The sequence below is a fragment of the Sceloporus undulatus genome, chromosome 3, assembly GCF_019175285.1.
Source record: "Sceloporus undulatus isolate JIND9_A2432 ecotype Alabama chromosome 3, SceUnd_v1.1, whole genome shotgun sequence".
Lineage (NCBI taxonomy): Eukaryota > Metazoa > Chordata > Lepidosauria > Squamata > Phrynosomatidae > Sceloporus > Sceloporus undulatus.
Window position 1 is genome coordinate 164,758,319 of NC_056524.1, and position 23,045 is coordinate 164,781,363.

At 40.9% G+C, this 23,045-nt stretch overlaps 1 protein-coding gene across 1 annotated transcript; it reads left to right on the top strand.

The window, feature by feature from the left end:
• Nucleotides 1-2,108: 2,108 nt before the first annotated feature.
• On the top strand, nucleotides 2,109-16,713 carry CDK1 (cyclin dependent kinase 1). Its single transcript, XM_042458238.1, has 8 exons — nucleotides 2,109-2,269; nucleotides 5,365-5,422; nucleotides 7,981-8,137; nucleotides 10,517-10,640; nucleotides 11,141-11,311; nucleotides 12,191-12,354; nucleotides 14,446-14,587; nucleotides 16,371-16,713. The coding sequence occupies exons 2-8, from the start codon at nucleotides 5,386-5,388 to the stop codon at nucleotides 16,485-16,487; spliced, it is 912 nt and encodes a 303-aa protein (XP_042314172.1). The 5' UTR covers nucleotides 2,109-2,269; nucleotides 5,365-5,385; the 3' UTR covers nucleotides 16,488-16,713.
• The last annotated feature ends 6,332 nt before the right edge of the window (nucleotides 16,714-23,045 follow it).

The window sequence follows — 23,045 nt, forward strand, 5'->3', positions numbered from 1 at the left end:
AATCCTAACTTAACCCTGACCCTGACCCTAAACCTAAATCTAACTCTAAACTTTACCCTAACCCAAAGCCTAACCCTAATGTAAATTTAACCCTAACTCTAACCCTAACCCTAACCCTATACCTAAGCCTAAACCTAACCCTAACTCTATTCCTAACTTTAAACCTAATCCTAACCGTAAACCTAATCCTAATCCTAAACCAGAAGGGAGGAGTTATATAGCGATAAACTAGCTCCACCCCTAGTGATTGACAGATGTGACTCACAGAAGCTCCACCCCCTCAGCAACAAGCACACTTTCCTAAGGGTCTAAAAAAATTCAAACACTCACTAGTCAAAATGACTGCCCAGCAACTGCTCTCCTTCTCCTCTCTCTGGATCAACAATCTTTCTCCATGGAAGGATGCTGAACTAGGAGGCTGTTCTCATGTCTTCCAATTCTTAGAATCTTTCATTGTCTAACTGGCATTTTGGAATGATAGTGTCGGAAGAGAAGCCGAGAACTTTCAAATCAAACTCTGACTTGTCATGTAAAGAGCTTGATTGAAAACCCTAACCCTAAATCCTAAACCCTAAAAACTGTCCCCTAACCCTAACACTGATTAGCTGATGTGGATTTGTGTCAGAAGAGAAGGCGAGGGCCTTCCAATGGAAGCCAGATGTGTCATGTAAAGAGCCTGAGTGAGTATAGTCCTGGTGGATGGGAACCCAGGATCCCTGAAATCCCTGAAAGGAGCCAAGTGGGCCTTGTTTGTATCCCAAACCATTTGTAGGATCAGACATCGAAAGCCACTGCTCTACTGAACTTCCCTGAATCACAGTGTACAGAAAAGCATTGCATGAATACTCGCATTCCCTAGCAGAGACTTTTAGTGCCAGTGCCACACCAGACTGAGAAACCCTATCATTCTTAAGGTTAGGACCATGACAAGTTAAGGGGTATACAGTACACACTTACACACTTTACGCTGCAAAGGCTGCATCTGAGGAAGCACAGCAATATCACTGTCAAGTACATTACACATTTCGGCAGCGAACAGTAGTAAATAGTGTACAAAACATCACGCCAACACCTATACAAACACAGCATTCGAGGGAAAATGATGCCGCAGATACATGGAGCAAATGCACAATTGTACAGTACTCCTTACACCGCTTCTTTCCCCCCGTGTGCTAATCCAAGGACCCATTTGTTTGTCTTTTTGGATGCCCACAGGATCCGCAGCACTCTTCTCCAACACCAAACTACAAATCCCAGGATTCTGTAGGACAGTGTCATGGCAGTGAAAATGTTGCCAAACTGGTTTATTTCTCCTGTATGGATACACCCCCGGCTGCATCCGCATTGCAGGAATAATCCAGGCTGACACTACTTTAGTTGCCATGGCCACTATCCTATAAAACCCTGGGATTTGTAGACGAGTTCTGTCAATGAGCTCTGGTGCCACAACGAACTACAATTCCCAGGATTCCATAGCATTGAGCCAGGGCAGTGGAATCCTGGGAACTGTAGTTTGCAGTGGCCCAGAGCTCTCTGAGAGAGAAGGCTAAGTAGTCCACAAAACTACAATTCCCAGAATCCCACAGCATTGAGCCATAGCAGTTGAAGTGGTGTCAAACTGGATTATTTCTGCAGTGTGGATGCAGCCTTAAACTTTAAATTTTAATAATGTAATGTTTTAATTGTTTGGATTGTATTTTGCATATTTATAGTGTTTTAAAACTTGGACTGTTTTTTAGATTTGTAAGCCGCCTTGAGTCCCTGCACACACAACAACAACAACAACAACAACAACAACAACAACAACAACAACAACAACAACAATAATAATAATAATAATAATAATAATAATAATAATAATAATAATATGGATTTATAAAAACAATGCCCCTCCAAGTCTATTGGGAAAATGTCTGTTGCTGCCAACATGGCGCTTGCTAAAGTTCGCCCTCTAGAGAACAGGGAAGGCATAGCATGCCCGTTACTACTGAGTTTGCTGCGCCCGGCCACCTCAGAAAGCCATCGCGATCACTCTTCCGCGGCGCTTTTGGCGCCTGCCGGCTGCCGCGCGCTGATTGGCCGTTTTGAAAGCGGCGGTGCGTCCCCATTGGTGCGTTGGCGTCGACAGGAGCGCGGTTAATTTGAATCCTGCTGCGCTGCTCGGCCTCTCCCCGAAAAGTTTGTTCTGTTTCTCTCTCTCTGGATCTCAGCGAGGCTTTCCTGGAAGCCAGCGAGGAGCGGTGGATGGTGCAGCCGCGTGGAGGACTGGGTAAGGCAGGGGCAAAGACTTGGGTGGCTGCTCAGTCCCACTTCCAAAGGCACCCTCCACTGGGTGACCTTGGGCAAGAAGTCACACTTTCTCAGCCTCAGAGGATGGCCTTGGCAAAAAAAACAACAACAAACCCTCTGGGCTAATCTGGCCAAGAAACCCCATCAGAGGGTCTCCTCTTAGGGTCCCCATATAAGTCAGAAACGGCTTGGAGGCACATCACAACAGCCACGACAAAATGGTTGCGGTTGTGTACTTCCAAACTGGAAACGATTTGAAGGCACACAACAGCTTTATATATATAGGGAGAGAGACACACTGAGAGAGAGATATGTGTGTGTATTATATATATATATATATATATATATATATATATATATATATATAGTGAGTGTGTGTGTGTGCCTGTGTATATATAAAGTTTATGTGTGTGTGTATATATCTATATACAAGTATATACATACAGACACATATCCTTTATACACACACATATATATACTATACACACACATATACTTACATTGTTGTTGTGTACCTTCAAGTCATTTTTGACTCAGGGCGACCCTATCACGGGCTTTCCTCGGCAGCATTTGTTCAGAGGCGGTTTGCTCCTCTGCCATTGCCTTCCCCAGAGGCTGAGAGAGTGTGGCTTGCCCAAGGCCACCCAGTGGGTATCATGGCCAAACCAGAGATTTGAATCCTGGTCTCCATAGTCCAAAACTCAAGCCACTACAGTAGTGGTCCCCTCTCCCAAACTGTGCCCTTTAAGAGATTTTGGACCTCCGCTCCCAGAAGCCTCAGCCATGTTGGCCAATAGTTTGGGATTCTGGGAGCTGGAGTCCAAAATCCCTGAAAGGGCACAGTTTGGGGACCACTGCCCTACACCATACTGGCTCTCTAGGACTGTAAAGATCCCTTAGTGCTATCAGGCCTAGTTCCCCTCTAATCTGGATTTGGGGGTTATTTGAGGTTGCCTCTATGTCAGATCCCACTGGGTGGCCTTGCTCTCAACCTCAGGGCAAGGCCATGGCAAACTTCGTCTGAACAAATCTTGCCAAGAAAACCTCATGTAAGTGTCCCTTAGGGTTGACATACGTTGGAAATGACTTGAAGGCCCACATCAACAAACATGTTGAGTAAAACAATACTGAGGCCTGTTGCAGACTGCCAAAATACAGCTGCTTCGGGTCTCTTTAGAGGTATGCTATTTAAAATGATGCATGCATCCTAAGAATCCGGAAGCTGCACCAAAGCTGCACTCCAGTGCTTAGGAATGGAGTGTGGCTTTGGCGCGACCTCCGGACTCTTAGGACCCATGCATCATTTAAATAGCATACCTCCAAAGAAACCCGAAGCAGCTTTATTTTGGCAGTCTGTAACAGGCCTGAGTTTATTTAAATACAGACGTAGGAAGTTTCTAGTTCTCTATTAACGTAAACCCGGCTCTCCAGGCCTTAAAATCAGATAGCACATAACATTTTTTGTGGGGTTTTCGGGCTATGTGGCCACATAGCCGAAAACCCCACCAAAAACTATGGATGCCGGCCATGAAAGCCTTCACCTCCACAGTACATAACATTCTTGAATCATATTGATCCAAGACTTTTTGCATGCTTTCTTTGGCCCCATACAGACATACCAAAATAAAGCTGCTTCTGGTCACTTTGGAGGTATGCTGTTTAAATGACAAACGTGTCCTAAGGGGCGGAAAGCCACGCCAAAGCCACATTCCGGTCTTAAGGACTGGAGCATGGCTTTGGCGCATCTTCTGGACTCTCAGGACATTTGCATCATTTAAACAGCATACCTCCAAAGCGACCCAAAGCAGCTTTATTTTGGCAGTCTGTATGGGGCCATTGTTAGCAAAACCATTCTTTTTCTGAGAGGTCCAAAACGTGGCACTCTTTGGAATACAGTCGTCCCTCCACATACGCTGGGGTTAGGGGGTGAAGAAAGATTGTGGAAAGGAAATGCAAATTAATAATAAAAAAACACTTTTTACCTAAGAAAACACCTCTCTAGGAATCTCCAGGTCCTCCAGTGCAACTCTCTGGTCAACATCTGCCGGAAGCTGATCATAGAAACAAGTTGGAGGAACTACAAATGTCTAGAGAAGTGTTTTCTCTAGGACCTTTTAGGTTCTCCAGCACACCTCTATGATCAACTTCTGGCAGGGTTGCACTGGAGAGCCTAGAGATGACATTAATTAAAACCACAAATAATCAAAGCCACAAGAGTCAAAAACCGCAAACGCGGAGTGACACTTGTACTTATATTTAAATATGTGCTGTATCAAGGCTTCAACAGATTGATGTTCCAAGTTGCTTAAATTGGTTTCCAACTGGCAATCAAAGCAAAGGAGAACTGTAGATTGGTGCAGACATACTTTTTGTGGCTGTGATCTCTTTCTTGGTGGAAATGCATATATCAGATGGAACTTCAGGTTAACAAAGTTATGCCAGGACAAAGCAAGGAAGACACACAACAGCAGAGGGGTTTCATCTTCCCACCTCTAACTACTCACTGTAGTTAGGTGAAGCATAGAAATGCAACTGTTTATCTTAATATGGTCCTACCTCTAGAAATCTGAAAGACTGGTTTACCCTTGTTAGTATTTGGTGACTATGCCACAGTGTGGCATAAATGGCATTCAGGGCTTGGGTGAAGAAAGATGGGTGTGTGGGTTTATTGCTTTATATCCTTAACATGGGCTGCCTAAAATAAACCCTGTCCTGGATGTACCTGTTCAATTCAGAACAACTCTTCTATTTCAATATCTGCATGAGTATGTGATGGCACTACAACGTACCCCTTCTATAAACTCTTAGCCTTTTTAGTTTGCACCTTAGCTGGTGTAGGAGAAATTAACTGGAATTAAAATGATCTCTTGTTCACTTGCTTAATATCAAGACAATAATGGAACAAACATCTTTTTGCTTAACTATAACTGGTTGAATGGCAAGTTGTGCAGGAAACAGACATGGAGGTTTGTTCAAATATTCCCAAGCAGCCACTGGAAGCCTAGTAGAAGGATTCCTTTTATATTTAGTATGTACATGTCATTCTAAATTCTCATGCTTCTTCTCCTGTTGTAGGTCTAATCATATCACAGCACAATGGATGACTACACAAAAATAGAAAAGATTGGTGAAGGTAAGTAATTAAGATGTGTTGCATAGAGGAAGCCTTTCTTGGACATCCAACCTGACCTTACATACTTGGATGTAAATCTCTGCTTGAGATTGGGGGGGAGTCATGTGGCTATTCTGACATTTTTTTTAGCAGAATGGTGTGAATAGCCTCACTCATGCTTTCCTGGTTTGTTATTCACACTATGGAACCAAATCTCTGTGAGTTTGGTTGCTCACATATGCCAGCACTCGAATAAACATGGAATCAACTATGCGAATGTACTCGAAACACGTTCAAGGCATGCAGAGTTTAATCCCGGGTCTATTTGCATCAGTTATTCACACTGCTGGTGATATAAATTTTATGAAACAGCATCAGTAAGGTTGCTTGGTTTCTGCCCCCTGCTTATGCTGTTACAGAGAACATTCAAGGGTTGAATTTAAGTTGGTGAGTTTCTCCTCTGCACCTAACAAACAGCTTTGGGGCAGAAGTTGTTTTGCACCTCCACCTGCATGTTCCTCCCCACTTGTAGATGTTATTTTCAAAGAAAAGGTGTTAGACTTCTGATTTTGAAACTTACACATCATGGGTACTTTGGCCCTAACTTTACAAGTATTTGGGATGTGAAGTGACTTGTTGCAGAGACTCCTTGCTAACTAAGTGACAACCCCAGAGTCAGCTCTTGTTTGTAAGAAGTCCTTAAACCACAATTTCTTGGTTTGAGAAACTTGGCTTTTAAAAAACACTAGGAAGGCTGCTCTAGAAAGGAGGAAAAAGAAGGATTTTTTCAGTTATGTAAGCTATGTTCAAAAAGGACATGGGTGGCATGTGAACATGCTCCTGAGTTTCACTAAAATTTAGACTTTTGCATATTAAAAATGAAGATTTGGAGGATGCTTTGTAACTATGTTTGGCTGAATGTACTTATAATCCTTCTGTGAGTGAGAATTTTATACTGGGGTTTCCACTTACAAGTACTGTATGTATTAACTAGTCAGTCAGACATAATTACAGAGCCTTTAGGCTCTTTAGGTTTAAACATATTACTTGGTGTTTGGAGACATTGGTGTGGCAGGGTTTACATCACAGTCACATTCCTGGCCCCAGTTTTAGCTCTACAGATGTTCAGAAAAATACCTGAACAGAGCTATGCTTCATTTTCAGTCTGAAAAACCAGTGGTTCCCAAGCTTTGGTTTGTCACATTGTTTGGACTCCAGAAACCCCAACCAGCCTGGCAAATGAATAGGGATTCTCGGAGCAGAAGTCCAAAACATGGAGGACGAATGTTTGGGAATCATTGCAGTAAGGTGTGGTTTACAAGGCTGTGATCATTATATCTGAAGTTGGCCATTATCTCTGTTAACTTCAGGTGAGTTTTCGAGATAATAGCAATAGCAAGTACATTTCTATACCTCTTATCAGTGAACTAGCACTCCCTAAGTAGTTTACAATGTGTAATCCAATTGCCCCCCCAACAAGCTGGCTACTAATTTTACCGACCTACAAAAAGATGGAAGGCTGAGTGGACCTTGGAGCCCTCAGGACTGAATTTACAACGTTTTGGCTACAGGACCGGCATTTAACCACTGTGCCACCAGGGCTGAGATAAAACCTCAACAGGATCAAAACATTAGTAGGGTATGGAAAAGAACATTTCTAGGTGTGAATCCTTGAACCTAGAAAAGGTTAAATATACCCTTCCAATTTCCTATCATAACATCTATGTTACCTTGGCAAATCTGTTACCTGCTGGGCTAACAGCATACCATAGACTGAGAGTTTCTATACATGTGAAGGCGTGGACTAGAAACTGGTAGTCTTCCTTGCTTACAAGTCTTGAATTTCAGTCCTCTTCACTGGTGCAGCAGTAGGGTTTGATAAAAATTAATTTGTGGGAGAGACAGGACAGTCTTCTTTGACTTTGTCAGGAGTTGACAGTAGTTCATTGTGAGCTAAGCAGAATCTCAACCAATCTCAAACAAAAGATGGCAGGGATGTCACAAAGCCCCTCAGTAATATGGACATATTTAAGCCCTATTCAAGATAACTTGAAAACATCAGGAAGGAGAGCATGAAAGCCCTGCCATCATATCATTGTTCTAATCACAAGGAGAAAAACAGTCTGAAAGAGAGTGTCTTTTACACATGCAATGTCTCCACATAATTGGAAACCTGAATGATCAGGGATCCAGATTGCTTGGAGAATCTCTTTGCATAGCAGAGCATCCTAGCATATTTTGGCATGTGCGTGTGTGTGCGCTTTTGTCTGTTCCTTTCATTTTACAAATGTCTAAACTAAAATTTACTGTTATCTTACTATGCTTTGTGTGAGCTTTTTAAAGGAAGATATTCAAATCTTTCTGGGGCTGCTTATGTACTCATGTTCTCTGACTTCCTTTTTGTTTATCTCTGAATAGTCAAATCACCCAAATTTATTCTCCTTATCCTTCTGGGTGTTCCAAATCACAAAGCGGGTTCTTTTTCCTGGGCTTTGTGTCTGTTCTCCAGCTGAATAGCTGCATCATGTCCCATGTGTTTGAATCATAAAACATTAAGTTGATTTCATTTATCCCCTTAGGCACTTATGGTGTTGTGTATAAAGGCAAACACAAAGCTACAGGCCAAGTGGTCGCCATGAAGAAAATTCGATTAGAGAGTGACGAAGAAGGTGTTCCCAGCACTGCAATCAGAGAGGTTTCCTTATTAAAAGAACTACATCATCCCAATATAGTTTGGTACAGAAATTATTTGGCTTTGTTGGAAAATAAGGTTTTTTCTTTTTCCCTTTCTCTCTGCATCCAGCAAATACATGAATTTTACATTAGTGCAAGGAAATTTATATGCTATAAAACTGGTGTAAAACAGGACAGGAAATATGTAGCCTTCCAAATGTTGTTGGATTATACTTCCCATTGGTGCTTTGTGAGGAATGCTGGGTATTTGTGATCAACAAAGTTTGAAGGGCCTCAAACTGGAAAAGATTGGTGCTGGGTTTTGAAGTCATGGGATCTGGTTCCTTGCAACTTCTCTTTTGATTTCTGAGTGAAGTTTCAGACATATAACACTTAAAAGTTGCAATGTGAAGTAGAACCTATTAACAATAAGCCCCACTCAACAAAATACAGAAATTAGCCCCAGTAATGATTGATTCTATGATTCTATTCTAATGCTTTTCAGATTTTGCAGTAGGTCCTTTTTCAGTGTGTGATTTGTTTCATGATGTCACAGATGTGTTTATTCTGTAGAATTACCACTCAACAGAAGTAACAAACATAGTGATGGACAACATCAACAGCATAATTGGTATTGAAAATAAAATGTGAAGTGCAATCTGTCCAATGTCAAGCCCTTTTCAAATTGTCATTTACAGAGAGGAGAGTTAAATGTAAACTCAAGTATCTTATTCATAGTAAGTGAGAAAGTCTGTCAAACTCAGATAATAAAACTGCAGAAGAGCTGGTGGGATTAAGCAGAACGATGTTCCTGTATGATAGGCCAGCATGCTGATGCTGTTAGTGACATATGCAAGCCTAGGTCCACCTTATCCCTGCATATGTCTTTTTGGTTCTTGTGGAAGTTGGTATGTTACCCTCCACAGTGAACAAAACCTCTGCCCCGTGTTCATGTTTTTGCTGCATTAGTTCCCCTGAATTACTATGCCATGGCTGCTGGGAAGTCAGGGTGGGGATTAGAGAAGTTTCTGGCTGTGGCCATAGTGAGATACAGACATGGCAGAAGATAACTGTCTACATCTGACTATGTGGCATAGCCAGAAGTTTCTCTGATCTCCCAAACACCAGCAGCCATGGAATGGCCATTCAGGAGGTCTAACACAGCAAAGCCTTGAGTCCAGGGAGTGGTGTGTAGGGACTGTAACAAAGCTCTGCCAGTGGATCTCTTGTGCTATTTAGAGGAGTGTGGAATCTTCTTGGTCAGAGTGGAATAGTCAGTTTGATTGACTGTCCTAAATGTTTGTTCATTGTCTAAAAAATTAGTAAAATGCCAGCAATAACTGAGTAATTAAATCTGGCCAGGTCACACAGTTGCTCTTTGGTTCTTTTCTTTCACAGCACAAAATGTTTAATAAGAAGGTTATGGATTCAGATTTAAGAGATTACAAGTGTAAATTTAAGACATCATACTGCATTTAAGCCAGGTTTATTTAATGTAACAATTGCCATTAAATCTATGTCCAGCCTGGTCAATTAACTTTCAGGCACGACTCATTAGAAATGACAATAATGCTGGCAAAGGTAGAGAGTAGTAGATGGCTAGATTCAATTAGGGAAGTCACGGATCTGAGTTTGTAGGACCTAAGCAGAGAAGTGAAGGAGAGCAGGTCTTAGAGATGTCTCATCCATGGGGTCAACTCGAGGGCAGTTAATAACAAGCAACAAGCTGGACTGCCATCACTTTGTTTGTTTGTTTGTTTGTTTTGTGTTTTGTTTTCCCTATATAGTGGGATCTCAGTATCCACAGATTTGCCATCCATGGATTTGAGCATCTGCAGATGGCAAGCCTGCGTTGTCCTTAATGGTGGCACATGCACACACCACCATTGGAATAAAAGGACTTGAGCATCCACAGATTTTGGTATCCTCGGGGAGGTTTGGAATGGATTTCCTCTGGCTACCGAGGTCCCACTGTAAACCTAAAATGGTCATCCACCCAAAATTTACTGTGTGGCTACAGATTTAATTGATTTTATAGGATATGTGATTACAATGGACCCTTCAGATCTGTGAGGTTTGGTTCTGCCCCCAGCCCTGCAGATGCCAAAAAACATGAACAATCAAGCCCCATATTCTATGGCAGCAGCATGCATACATCAGTGTGTCTGCATTCACCTCACTGCCATTGAATAATATGGGTTTTTGCTTTCCACAGACTGTCAGATTTGCAGACCTGAAGCCTGTGCATTCTTAGGACCCACTGCACCAGCATATTCATCAATAGATGTGTTTCTTTTTAATATCGAATTGTGAAAGCTAGTTTATATAATTTCAGTATAAATAAAAAAAAGTGAAATGGTTAGTTCTGGAGAAGTTAGATAAATGTCTTTTGTGCTGTATATAACACATGCATGAAGGACTTTGTCTTTTTTTTCTTTGCAGTCTTCAGGATGTGCTTATGCAAGATTCAAGGCTTTATCTTATCTTTGAATTTCTTTCTATGGATCTCAAAAAATACCTGGATTCTATCCCATCTGGGCAGTATTTGGATCGTATGCTTGTTAAGGTAAGGAAGTTGATCACATGAGAAGATGGGTAAAAATAAAGATGCTGCCACTCTTCTCTAGCATTACTGCTCATTCTATCCACCATTCCCCAGGGATTTCCAAAAACCAAATTTTAAATTTGGAGGCGTTCCATAGTAAAATCTCTGATATTGTGGCCTTATACACTATTGTACTGCAGTTGAGTGGAAGGGTTGAAATGAGCCCTTCAGATATGCCTCCTTGGCAGTATGCAGATCACCAAAGTGTGTTTGAGTTTGAGAATACCCAGCGCAGTAGCACTGTTGAAGCTGAATGAGTATACTTCCACTCTGTCTTTCTGCTGCTTCCTGATTTTAGTAATTTGTGCCTTCTTCAGCATCCCTGTTCTAACCTTTCTGTTGGGCAACTCTGATGAGAAGTATATCTTTTGTGGTGTCCATCTTAAGGGTGGATCCTAACATGCCTGCATGCCTTCTGTTGTAACACTTTTTAAAATAAATAAATTATGCCCTTTTTTCAGAGTTACTTGTACCAGATCTTGCAAGGTATTGTCTTCTGTCATTCAAGAAGAGTTTTGCATAGAGACTTGAAGCCCCAGAACTTGTTAATTGATGATAACGGTGTAATTAAACTAGCCGATTTTGGACTGGCTCGAGCTTTTGGTATCCCTGTGCGTGTCTACACACATGAGGTAAGAAGGCTCCCTTCTTCATCTCTCCAGAAATGCTGAAATTTGTACTAAAAGGAGATTCGTATCTTGTGTTTTGTGGGTATGCCTTCAAACTGCCTGCTGACCCATTAATCTCGTAGAATTTTCTTAGGCAAGGACTACTCAGAGGTGGTTTTGCCTATTCCTTTCTCTGAAATACAGCCTACAGCACCTGGTATTCATTGGCAGCCTCCCATCCAAGTAGTTACCAGGGCTAACCCTGGTTAGTTTCCAAGATCAGACAGGATCTGTTGCCTTTAGAGTATTTAGGTACACATGTATAGTATTAATCTGGAAGCTAGAAATGTTATCAGGCCTGCAATATCAAATTAAAAGTCCATTTAGTCCAGCATTCTCTTTCTGCAGCATGCCAAGAAGTCCAGGCAAGAGGAAAGGGCTGTAGCCTTCCATGGCTGCACTTGTTTAATAGAAAGCTAGTGTGGTGTAGTGGTTTGAGTATTGGACTATGACCAGGATTTGAATCTGCTTGGTGACCTTGGGCAAATAACACTCTCTCAGGCTCAGAGAAAGGCAGAGGCAAACCCCCTTCGGACAAATCTTGCCAAGAAATTTGGCCCCTCTCTGTCTTGGGGCACACCGAGAAACTAGCCATAATTGCTCAGTTAAACCTAGCTTGCATGGTGGTGTGAGGATAAAATTGTGCTCTTTAAAAGAAAAAGGCTCACAAATGTGACCATAATAATTCATCCTGAACAACAAATATAGCAACCATCTGAGGTATAGATTTATGACCAACTTCACGAAAAGGGAGTTAGGTTGCTCAAGAGTGTGTTAGATCTGTTTATTCTCCAAATTTTCATTTAAAAACACCAACATCTAACAACCACTTCCTTGTGCTAGGTAGTAACGCTGTGGTACAGATCTCCAGAAGTGCTGCTAGGCTCTGCACGTTACTCCACACCCGTAGACGTATGGAGCATAGGGACAATATTTGCAGAAATGGCAACAAAGAAACCGCTCTTCCACGGAGACTCAGAAATTGATCAACTCTTCAGGATCTTTAGGTATCTTAAGGATTGGAAAGATGTATGCAGTTGCATTTTGTCTTTACATAAAGATTAGATTAGCATTTGTGAAAATGTTTTATCTTATCAACATTGAGATGATGTGGATTTGACCACTGTTTGTTGTGAATGAATTAGCAATAGCAGCATTACCTCTTCATACCACACTAAGCAATCTATGCATACAACTGTAAGCTAATTGCTTCCAACAAGTTGGGTAATCATTTTAGCAACCTTGGAAGGATGCAAGGCTCAACTGAAACTTTTTTGCCTTGTCCTATTTGTAATGGCAATCTGTCAAATAACTATGCAGAGGTATCTTACAGCACCTTTGAGACTAACTGAAAGAGAGAAGTTGGTTATCATGAGTGTTTGTAGATTAGAATATACTTCCTCAGGTCAGGTCATTCAGTGGAGTGGATGTCCAGGGACAGACCTATATAGCACAGGAATGTAAAATTTTGTGGGTGTGGAGATGAGGTAACAAGGTGAATTCTACCACCATGGAAAACACCAAATTCAGCTGAACAGAGCAGTAATCCATTAGTCTCTTCAAGATGCTTGCCCAGATACGGACCGACATCATCTTTCTCAACAAAAAAATGAACTTATTCCCTCGTCTCCAAACCCACAAAGTTTTGTATTCCCATGAGCATCGCACACCTATATAGGTCTGTCCCTGAGCTTTCCACTCTATCAAATGCATCTGAGGAAGTAGACTCAAATCTATGAAAGCTCATGCTATCAACTTCTATCTTTCAGTTACTCTCAAAGGTGTTGCAAGATCCCTTTGTAAACTGATTTTCCAGACTAATACGGCTATGTCTTTGAAGTCTACCACCATGTCAAACAATAAATTATGTTTAGGATCACACTTAGTTGAGAATCTTATTTACTTGGAAGTGAATCCCACTGAATTCAGTGCTGACCAGTCGGTATGCTTTGAATTGTGGCCTTAATGGCTTGATCTTTTGAGCAACTATATCAGCACATTTATGTATAGCATATACAGTAGGTCCTCATGTGCCTCTTCAAATGCTGTTGAATTCCAATTTCATCATGTCTGAGCTTTGGCCATGGTGACTGGGACTGATGGGAACTGAAGTAAAACATACAGAGAGACACAGAATTTTCCATCCCAGTATATCGTTATGTGCATGGAGGGAACATTCAGATGGGACTGTAGTGAGGCTGAGATGCTGTAACGTTATCTGTCAAATCTTCTGATCCTGAAGCAGCTACTGTAATCGGATGCATTGCACTCATGTGCAGAAAGCATTGTTCAATAGCACTGCTTTAGAAGGGCTGGAGGAGATGGACTGTGCTTGGAAGACTCTACTCAGCCTAGTAGGATAGATTATCAAAACATAGCCATGTTAGTTTGGAATATCAAAGGGATCTTGTAATACCTTTTGAGACTAACTGTGAAAAAGAAGTTGTAGCATAAATTTTCCTAGATTTGTCTACTTCCTCAGACGCATGGGTACCAGTTCACTTCATGCATCTGAGGAAGTAAACTAACAGCTTCGACAGACCAGCCATAAAGGCCAGCATGGGGACTGAGTGGGGACATGGAGTCTTTATGATTCCAACCCCATGCCAGTGTGACGCCGCACGCCCCACCACATGGTGGGTGGTGTCACGGCACTCCTTTGGCGCTATGTCCGAATGACACAGCGCCAGAGGAGCGCCGAAAAGCTGTGGTGGCTATGGTGCCCTTTTTGCTCCACAGAAAGACCAGATTGGGGCTGCAGCATGTAGTTGCCGTGGCCCCAATCTGGTGCTGAAAGGGGTGGTCTGTTCAGCCACCAAGTCTACAAAAGCTTATGCTGTAACTTCTTTTGCACATGTAGTCTCCAAGGTGCTACAAGATCCTTTTGCATAAGGACAGATTTGGTTTTACTTCTGTAATGTGTGTTGTTTCATGTGCCTGTTCTATGAGGATTTCAACTCAGAGCCAAGTAATTGATGCCTGGGTCAGTGGAATTATTGAGTAATCTTACAAGGAAGAGTTCTTAAAATGTTCAGTAGAGTCCATTCAAACACATTTACCAAAGACAACTTCTCCAACTCTGGATATTATTTCTGTAGAGCTTTGGGGACCCCCAATAATGATGTCTGGCCTGAAGTAGAATCCTTGCAGGATTACAAGAACACCTTCCCCAAGTGGAAACCAAGCAGCCTGGCCTCACATGTGAAAAACCTGAATGACGATGGACTAGACTTGCTTTCTGTAAGTGATTATTTCACTCTCATAAAGTTTATTTTCTTCTGGTGAGGTAAACGTTGCTGCACCAGGCTGAAAGATTGCATTGCCCTATAGCTGATGAGGATAAATTAGACGGTACAGTAAATAGGATAGTCCTGACTTTGGTGTAATGTTCTATATGGTGTGTGTGTGTGTTTTGTTTAAATGTTATCTCTAGAAGGCAAGATATTGGGAACTGCTTTGCTGTATCAGATTAAAGGTACAGTGTCTCACTAATCACAGTGACTACTGAAATGTTTCTTGGAAGACCACAGCAGGGTGTTAAACTAAATACTCTTCCCTGCTGTTTTCCCATCTGCTTCCATGGAGGTGGACGTTCTACATAGCCACAGTGGCTGATAACCTTTAACAGAGTTGTCCTCATTGAACTTGTCATCTGTGGATTTCTTTAATGTAGTAGTAATGACCCCTCAGGCCTTAGGCCCCTTAGGATTTGCCAAGCGGCCATCCCCCCACTCATCTAATGATTCCATTGTTTGGTATTTTCCTACTTTATATTCAGTTGTCTTCCCATTTTAAAAGCCCAAAATGTCTTTCCTAAGGCTTTGGTATCTTCAGTAAGAGCTGCCTTCGATCTCACCCTAGAAAGGTGGAGTAAAAATTCATTTAGTTGACAGATCCTTTTTGTTTACTCACCACTGGAAAGTGGGCCCCCAAGAACGTATCTGAACCTTAATTTTGTCCTTGGGCTGAAAGTTCCCCATTTTTGGCCTAATTCCTTTTAAAGCTAGCTAAGCCACATGGTCAGCATCACATCTTGTCACCGTGTATTGTATAAAGTGATATGTTACATTTTTGTCTTGTTTCTGGAACTACTGCAAAAGCAAAATCACTGGGTAACTGAGTTTCTTCAGTGAATGAGTGAGAAAGGGGGAGTCATTCTTCTGTATTCTCTCAGTATTAGGAACAGCTTGATAAACTGCTGCCTTTTATCATCCACCCTCCTGCTTTGCACAGTTACCATACTGGTCTGATCTAATTTTATCCACAGTGGTTTCCAACAGTGTGGGTATATGTGATGATGTTAATAGATTGAATCTATCCGTTTCCCTTCAACTGCTGCTGCTGCCACATCCCTGAAATAAAACAATTTGACAGTGCTTTAATTCCCATGGCTCAATGCTATACAAAACTGCAAATCCCAGGATTCTGTAGCACTGAGTCATGGCACTTTATGCAGTGTTAAACTGCTTTATTTCTGCAGTGTAGATGCAGCCAGTATTGCTCCTTGTTTGTGTAAGGGAAAATAGGTGGCTCTGTGCCCCAGCTCCCATGATGATGATGATGATCAGTGCTGATGCACAGTTTATAGAGATGCCTAATTTACACAATCTCCTCCCTGCTGAGTCCAAGGGAGAATGGCAGGTAAACACTTTCAGGTGCCTTATCTGAAGTGCCTGCTTCCTAGGAAAGAACTGGGGACACAGCTGCTATCATTTTGTGAAAAGAGGTTCATTGTAGAATTGGGGATGAGAAACTCATATCTGTCTTTTAGCATTTCTTGCTAAATGTAAATGTTGATGTTGGTATGGAACTGGAAGTGCTAAGTAAGAACAGGTATGAACAGATCTCACTTTTTCTCAAGTTTTAGATCTTATGTTAAATACTTCCAAAAGAGAGTGGACTGCTGACAAGGAAGTTAAATACAGCTTGAAACCTGCATTTTTAAAGATATTTATTCTCTCTGTCTAAATTTGCATGTATCACAGGGTGGCTAAAATAAACTGAACTTTATTTTGACTTGCAGAAAATGTTAGTGTACGATCCTGCAAAAAGGATTTCTGGCCGTGCGGCCCTGAATCATCCATACTTTGACGACTTGGACAAATCCAAACTGCCAGCCAATCGTATCAAGAAATGCTAACTGTCCTAAGCAGTCTGAGTATCTTTTGAGCAAAGAAAAGAAAACCCTCCCCAAAGTCTGTGTATCTCCTGTTTTTTATATGTGTCTGTCTTGTCTTGTTCTAAAACTGTAGCCCTATTTTAGAGTGCTCTGGTTTAAGTCTTTGTGAATGTAAATATTAACATATTCACTACTCAATAAAGTTGTAAACTGTAATGAAGCCCACTATTATATACATAAAAACTTTAAATCTAGCACAAGAGTGGAGAGGGTCTTTGTTCCTTTCAGGCATGCTAGCAAACTCTTTAACTATAGGAAAACAGCATAGCATTTATGCTGCAACTGGGTTAAGCCATGGGAACATATATGTGTCTTTTATGTGACTTCAAGTCATTTCTGATCTATGGCAACCCTAAGATCCTATCATGGAGATTTCTTGGCAAGATGTGTTCAGAGGTTTGCCATTGCCATCCTCCGAGTCTGAGAGTGGGTGACTTGTCCAAGGTCACCCAGTGGTTTCATGGCCGAGCTGGAAGTCAAACTCTGGTCTCCAGAGTCATAGTCTAACACTCAAATCACTGCACCATGCTGGTTCTTACAGAAATATACCTCTATAAAAAGGAATCGAAGCCAAAAGGAATTAATCAGAGACAGGTAGGCTCAGTTTTCTGGCTAGAGGCAACATGAACAGATTCAGTCTTTGTCCTGTTATGCTTCTTTCTACAGTGGATTCGCGCCATATGCGGGCGCGCTATATGCGGTTTCCTGCTTACACGGAAGCTGTGTGACAATATAAACAATGGTATGCGTGCCCGCGCTTGCACTGCTGCCGCATGGATGTACCCCACTGTTTGCTATGGGGTGCAAGTATGTGTGGACTTCCCCTTGTGCAGGGGGGGAGGGGTCCGGAACGGATCCCCCGCGTAAGGAGAGGGCCCACTGTATTGTGTTTTATTGCGCTCCATTATTTTCTGCACAGTAGTGAATTCCAGCTGATCATTTACTTCTGTCCCATTTAAGTGTTGTGCTCGAGAACAGAACTGGGATGATGGAGGGAAAACCTACAAGTGTACCATGGCCTGAACCTCGTTGATAACACATGGGCATTTGTGTATGAGTGATACATTGGCAAAGCACAATCATGGAGCTCCCCGCCCCCACCCCATACATGCACCCTCCAACCCTCTTCACCCCATGCCCTACTGCTGAACTGTCTGGTTTATGTGTGTTGTCATTACATCAATTGGAGTTGTTACACTTTCTTTGCTTTGCTGCAGTCCTGCAGTCGCGGCGGGTTGTTTGCAGGCACAGACACGCTCATTTTCCAAGCTAAGGCAGAGTATCTCGGCTTCTTTTTGCTCCGGATTTTAGCCCTGGAATGCGGCTTTGTTTTGGTTTCCAACCACTTTGGAATCTTGGGAACCTGTCATTCAATTCCTGGATGGCCAACATTTTTAATATTTATCACAGTCTCACCCTCCCCAAACTGCTTACTCAGAGCTTTGGAGTCCAAACTTCCTGTGGTTGGACACTTGCATTTCTCTGCTAAGAGCTCACTAACAGCTGAGCCCTCCATTTCTTGTTCTTACCATTTCTTAAGGCTTATTTCTGATGCCGTCAGAAATAGTTCTTAACGCTAAGGGATGAACAGACTTGATGCCACCCCTTTTGATTGCTGGATTGGGGCCGCGGCAAACACATACTGCAGCCACTCCTTTTTGAGCCAGCAAAAAGCCTGCTTTCCTGCCATGGTTTTGCAGTGTGCGGCATATAAATGCTACACTGCCGAAGTGCCGCAAAGTTGCCTGCTATGTGGTTGGGCAGATGGCTTCACAGTGGCATCCTGCCAGCTTGGGGGCATACATCTAAGCAATGTGCCCCAAGCTGCCACAAAGCGTTCATGAATTATAGAATCCTGAGAGTTGGAAGAGACAACAAGGGCCATCCAGTCTGTCTGTTTCATCCCTATCTTATTTTCTAGTTAACTGAGAGGAGAGAAGGCTTAATGCCAGTCTGGTTGGCAAGGCAGGAAATTTAAAACTGAGGAGAGAGGGGGTTTGAATCAATGGTTTGAGATTTTGGGTTAGTCCACAACGCTTGGGTTTATCCCTCGTGCCAGCATTTACAGGGTTCACAAAATCCCAAACTTATTATTTTTAAAATAATAATACAGTAATAAAATGATCACTGAAATAAAAAACAAAAGATAACATAATAAAAAGATATAAACATAATAAAACAAAGACAAAACCAAATAAAGTTAAAATTAAAACACGAAAAATAAAACAAAAAATAAAATATAATAAAAATAAAACCAAGTAATGAAATGAAAAAGAATAGAATTAAAATTATATAAAATTAAATAAAAATAAATTTAAAAATAAATAGAATAGAATAATAAAGCTTAAGATATAAATAAAATAAAATCAAAAACTAAATGAAATGAAAAAATTAAAACAATATAACTACAATAAAAATAATAATTTTAAAAAGGAATAAAAAATAATAGAGTAAAAAATAAAATAATTAAATTAAAAAATAAAAATTAAATAATATTTAAAAAGTAAAAATTAAAATTAAGAAATAGAAATAAATAAACAATAAAATAAATAAGAAAAAATAGAAAACCAAAAATAAAATATAATCAAAAAACAAAACAAAATAAAATAGAAATATAATAAAAAATATAATAAAAATCAAATCAAATTAAAAAGTAATAAAAATATAAAAATTAAATTAAATTAAAATAATGAAATAAAAATAATGTAAAATATAATATGAAATAAAAATGCTATTAAAAGTAATATAAAATGATAAAATCAACAAAATTAAAACAATCAAATAAAAATACAAAGACAAAACTAAACTAAACTAAAATATATAGAAATAAAATTTAAAAATAAAATAAAATACTTGTACAATTCCATCTTTACTTATATATCGCTGCTCTTTAGAATCCTTTGGATCAATTTAAATATCTGTCAGTAAACCCATAGTGTTCTTTTTTTGTGTGTGGTCATATTCTGTGTGGCCACAAGATGTCAATGTAGTATTTAAAGATTTGTCATAAAATGCAGGAAATGGAGGGGTGGGGGGGACTGGTTTAACATTACTGGTTATTTTTTATATTTTCAAACATAAGGAGGGGAAGATTCACTTTAAACCTTTTTTGCTCCTAGCTGTCCTTACAGACATTTGTATGTAAAATGAGTGTTGTTGTGTTTCTCCAAGTCATTTCCATGACCCTACCATGGGGCTTTCCTGTCAGGTTTTCTCAGAGGTTTGCCATTCCCTTCCTCTGAAGCCCGAAGTCACCCAATGAGTTTACATGGGTGAGACAGGATTTGAACTATGGTCTCAGAGTCATAGTCCAATTCTGAAACCCTTACACAACACTGGATCTATGTAAAATGTGCTGGAGCCTTATTTGAATATGCGTTGATCTCTCCCCTCTTCCATCCTAGCACTTTGACCTTGCAGATGACACACTAAACATATCCTACTTTTTGTAGCATCTTGCCTGCCGAAAAGATCTGGAGATCTCAAAAGCTTTCTGAATCTATTCAGATCTGCTATATTGTATATGATACCCTAATGAAAAGCTAATATAATCGAAATTTGTGAGGCAATTGTACGGTTGTGAAAGCGGTTTCTAGAGCATAGTTTCTAATTTTTCGGTTAATCATACAAGCTCTTTTGTGTTACTGGATGAACATAGGTATGATCTATAAAGGGAGTACTGTACTGGGAACAGAGCCCAGCCCAAAAGTACTGTTTGTTGACTGTCTACTATTTGAAGATGGGGGGAAAGATCTCAAGACACTTATCCAAAAATTCTCTTCTGTAAAACTATGTGTCCTGTAATCATTGTATGGCGTATTGGTTAATGTGATGATGTAAACATTTGTTTAAGAGCTATTGCTGAATCTTGGTTAAACTTACTAGAAAAAACAAAAATTACTTTGGGGTGAGTAAAAATGGAGAAATTAGGGTATATTTCAAGTTACTCAGTTGGAGAAGTTGAAATGAGTATGTGCACTGGAAAGGTGGCAGTATTGAAGGTTCTACTTTTGTCAGTAAATAGAGACATAACAGTGTTAGTCTAGAACATCCGTATGCAAAGGGTGTTTGCAGCACCTTTGAGACTAACTGCAAAGGAAGTTGTAGCATACTGTATATACTAATGTATAAATCTAGAAATTTTAGTCAAAAAATTGATCCCAAAAACTTAGGTTGACTTACCCATGGGTCAATGTAAATACAGCACGCCCACGTCATACGTGGGAGCGCCTTACGTGGCTTGAGCATATGCGCTCAAGCTGCAGGGCACGCGTGGGGCGGAAAGGGCAGTGCGTCCCATTCAATTGAATGGGCACACACACCCATTGCGCCCCGCGCGCTGCCGCACTGCCGTGCCACCATGCACGAGCCCCATTGTTTACAATGGGGCTTGAGCATAGGTGGAATTCGCCTTACGTGGAGGGATCCGGAACGGATCCCCGCGTAAGGTGAGGACGCACTGTACTATATTTTAACTCTTATTAAAAAGGGAACCATTCCCTGGTGAAAGGCAAGAGTACAATCTGTCCTGGAAACACTGACCTCCCTCTGCTCTCTCTTCCATCCAGCCTTTAGTGTGAGCCAAAACTGTTATGTCTGCCAGAATTTCATAGGTTCTTTGGCATTGTTTTCCTCTGCTTCATCATTTAGATCCTTTGTTGTATGTCCCTAGGTTTTACCCTTGACTTATCCAAGAATCATAACAAAATCCATAATTTTGCCCCCCAAACCTGCCCTCGACTTATACATGAGGTCGACTGATAGTCGAGTATATACGGTAAGCTTTCATAGACTTGGTCTACTTCCTCAGATGCTTGGGCACCAGTTCACTCCAGGCATCTGAGGAATTAGACCAAGTCTATGAAAGCTTATGCTACAACTTCTTTCACACAGTGTCTCAAAGGTGCTACAAGATCCCTTTGTTCTTGTAAGTATAGTTAATATGGGTGAATGGAAAGTCAGTGTGGTGTAACAGTGTTGGAAAGGATGTGGGAGATTCAGGTTCTACTGTGTTTCCCGAAAATAAGACACTGTCTTATATATATTTTTCCTCAAGAAGACACACTATGGCTTATTTTCAGGGGATGTCTTATTTTTATTAAGTATGGTACAACAATCTACATCATTTATTCAAATATAGTTAAGTCATCTTCTTCTGGAACATCGTCATAACTCTCCAAAACCAGAATCCCATCCTGAATTTCTTACGACTCCATTTCCTTTAGAACCCTTGGCCCCAATCTTTCCGCTTCCTTCTCTCCCCCTTCCATCCCGCACCAGGCCTATCGCTATGTCTTATTTTTGGGTATGGCTTATATTGCTTATATTGCGCAAATGCTTAGAAATCCTGCTACAGCTTATTTTATGGGTATGTCTTATTTTTGGGGAAACGGTAGTTTCCACTGAGCTCCTCAGACTCAATGGGTGACCTGAGGCCAGCCACACTCTCTCAACCTGGCAGGGCTATGAGAATGGAGAGGGGAGGAAAAGAGTCATTTATATATTTCTTTGAGCTCACTGAAGATAAATAAGAATATAGATAGTTATGATGATAGTTGTTCTGTGCTTTCAGGTCATTTCCGACTTATGGCAACACTAAGGCAACCCTATCATGGGGGTGGCTTGTCCACAGTCACCCAGTAGGTTTACATGGCCAAGCTGGGATTCAAACTCTGGTCTCCAGTCATTTGATTTACACTCATACCACTATGCCACATTGGCCATCACAGTTAGAGAGGCATAAATTCAAAGGCAAAAGCTAGTATTCACCAATTAAATTAGTTGTATGGAGGCATAGTGTTCTGTTTGTAAAGGTGTGCAGCAGGACCTAAGCAAAATTATTTTTTTCTGACTTCCCCCAGCAGGCCATGATTGATTTCAGTGTTGCATGAATTTTGTTGCAGTCGAATGAAGAAAAAGATATAGATCAGCTTATGATGTTGGGCAAAGGTGATCGTTTTTTAAAAATTTTATGGCCACTTTATATTATGGCCATAATGTTGTGCAGACAATCCTTTATTAGCTCAGAAGGGATTTGTAGCTGCTTATGGCTATCTCTTTTTTAAATTGTCTGGCATTTTTTTCTCCTGATGGAGCATATGTAATACTTAAATTTCTCCGCGATCAGCACATTGAGACAATAAGCTTTTCCCAACTTGAAGGAGGCTGCAGTGCTTAGGCTGAGAGAGGTACAAGACTAATAACTGTCGTTTTGTATAATCCTCATTAGCTGTTGCAGCTTTGAAAACGAAATCTCCAGGGGGAATTCAGAATTTCACTTTTTAAAAAAGGATAGAAAGAGGAAAAAGATTTGCTTATGCAATGAAATCTGGCTAATGAGGAATTGGCTGGTTATACACAAAGTCTCCTTTTAAAACGGAAAGGAAGTGAAAGAGGTTACTCTGGAAAAGTGAGACCAAGATTGGAAAAGGTGTTTATTTGGGCTTCAGATCCCAGACAAATTCCTTTAGAATCTAGATCAGTGATGGCGAACCTTTATGAGGTCGCATGGCGGGGGCG

What these genes read in the sequence shown, in the direction of transcription:
- CDK1 (XM_042458238.1), top strand. Translation starts at nt 5,386, where the DNA reads ATGGATGACTACACAAAAATAGAAAAGATTGGTGAAG. An exon ending in TGCGTGTCTACACACATGAG is followed by an intron (nt 11,312 to 12,190) that starts GTAAGAAGGCTC and finishes TCCTTGTGCTAG; the next exon opens with GTAGTAACGCTGTGGTACAG. An exon ending in ATGGACTAGACTTGCTTTCT is followed by an intron (nt 14,588 to 16,370) that starts GTAAGTGATTAT and finishes TTTGACTTGCAG; the next exon opens with AAAATGTTAGTGTACGATCC.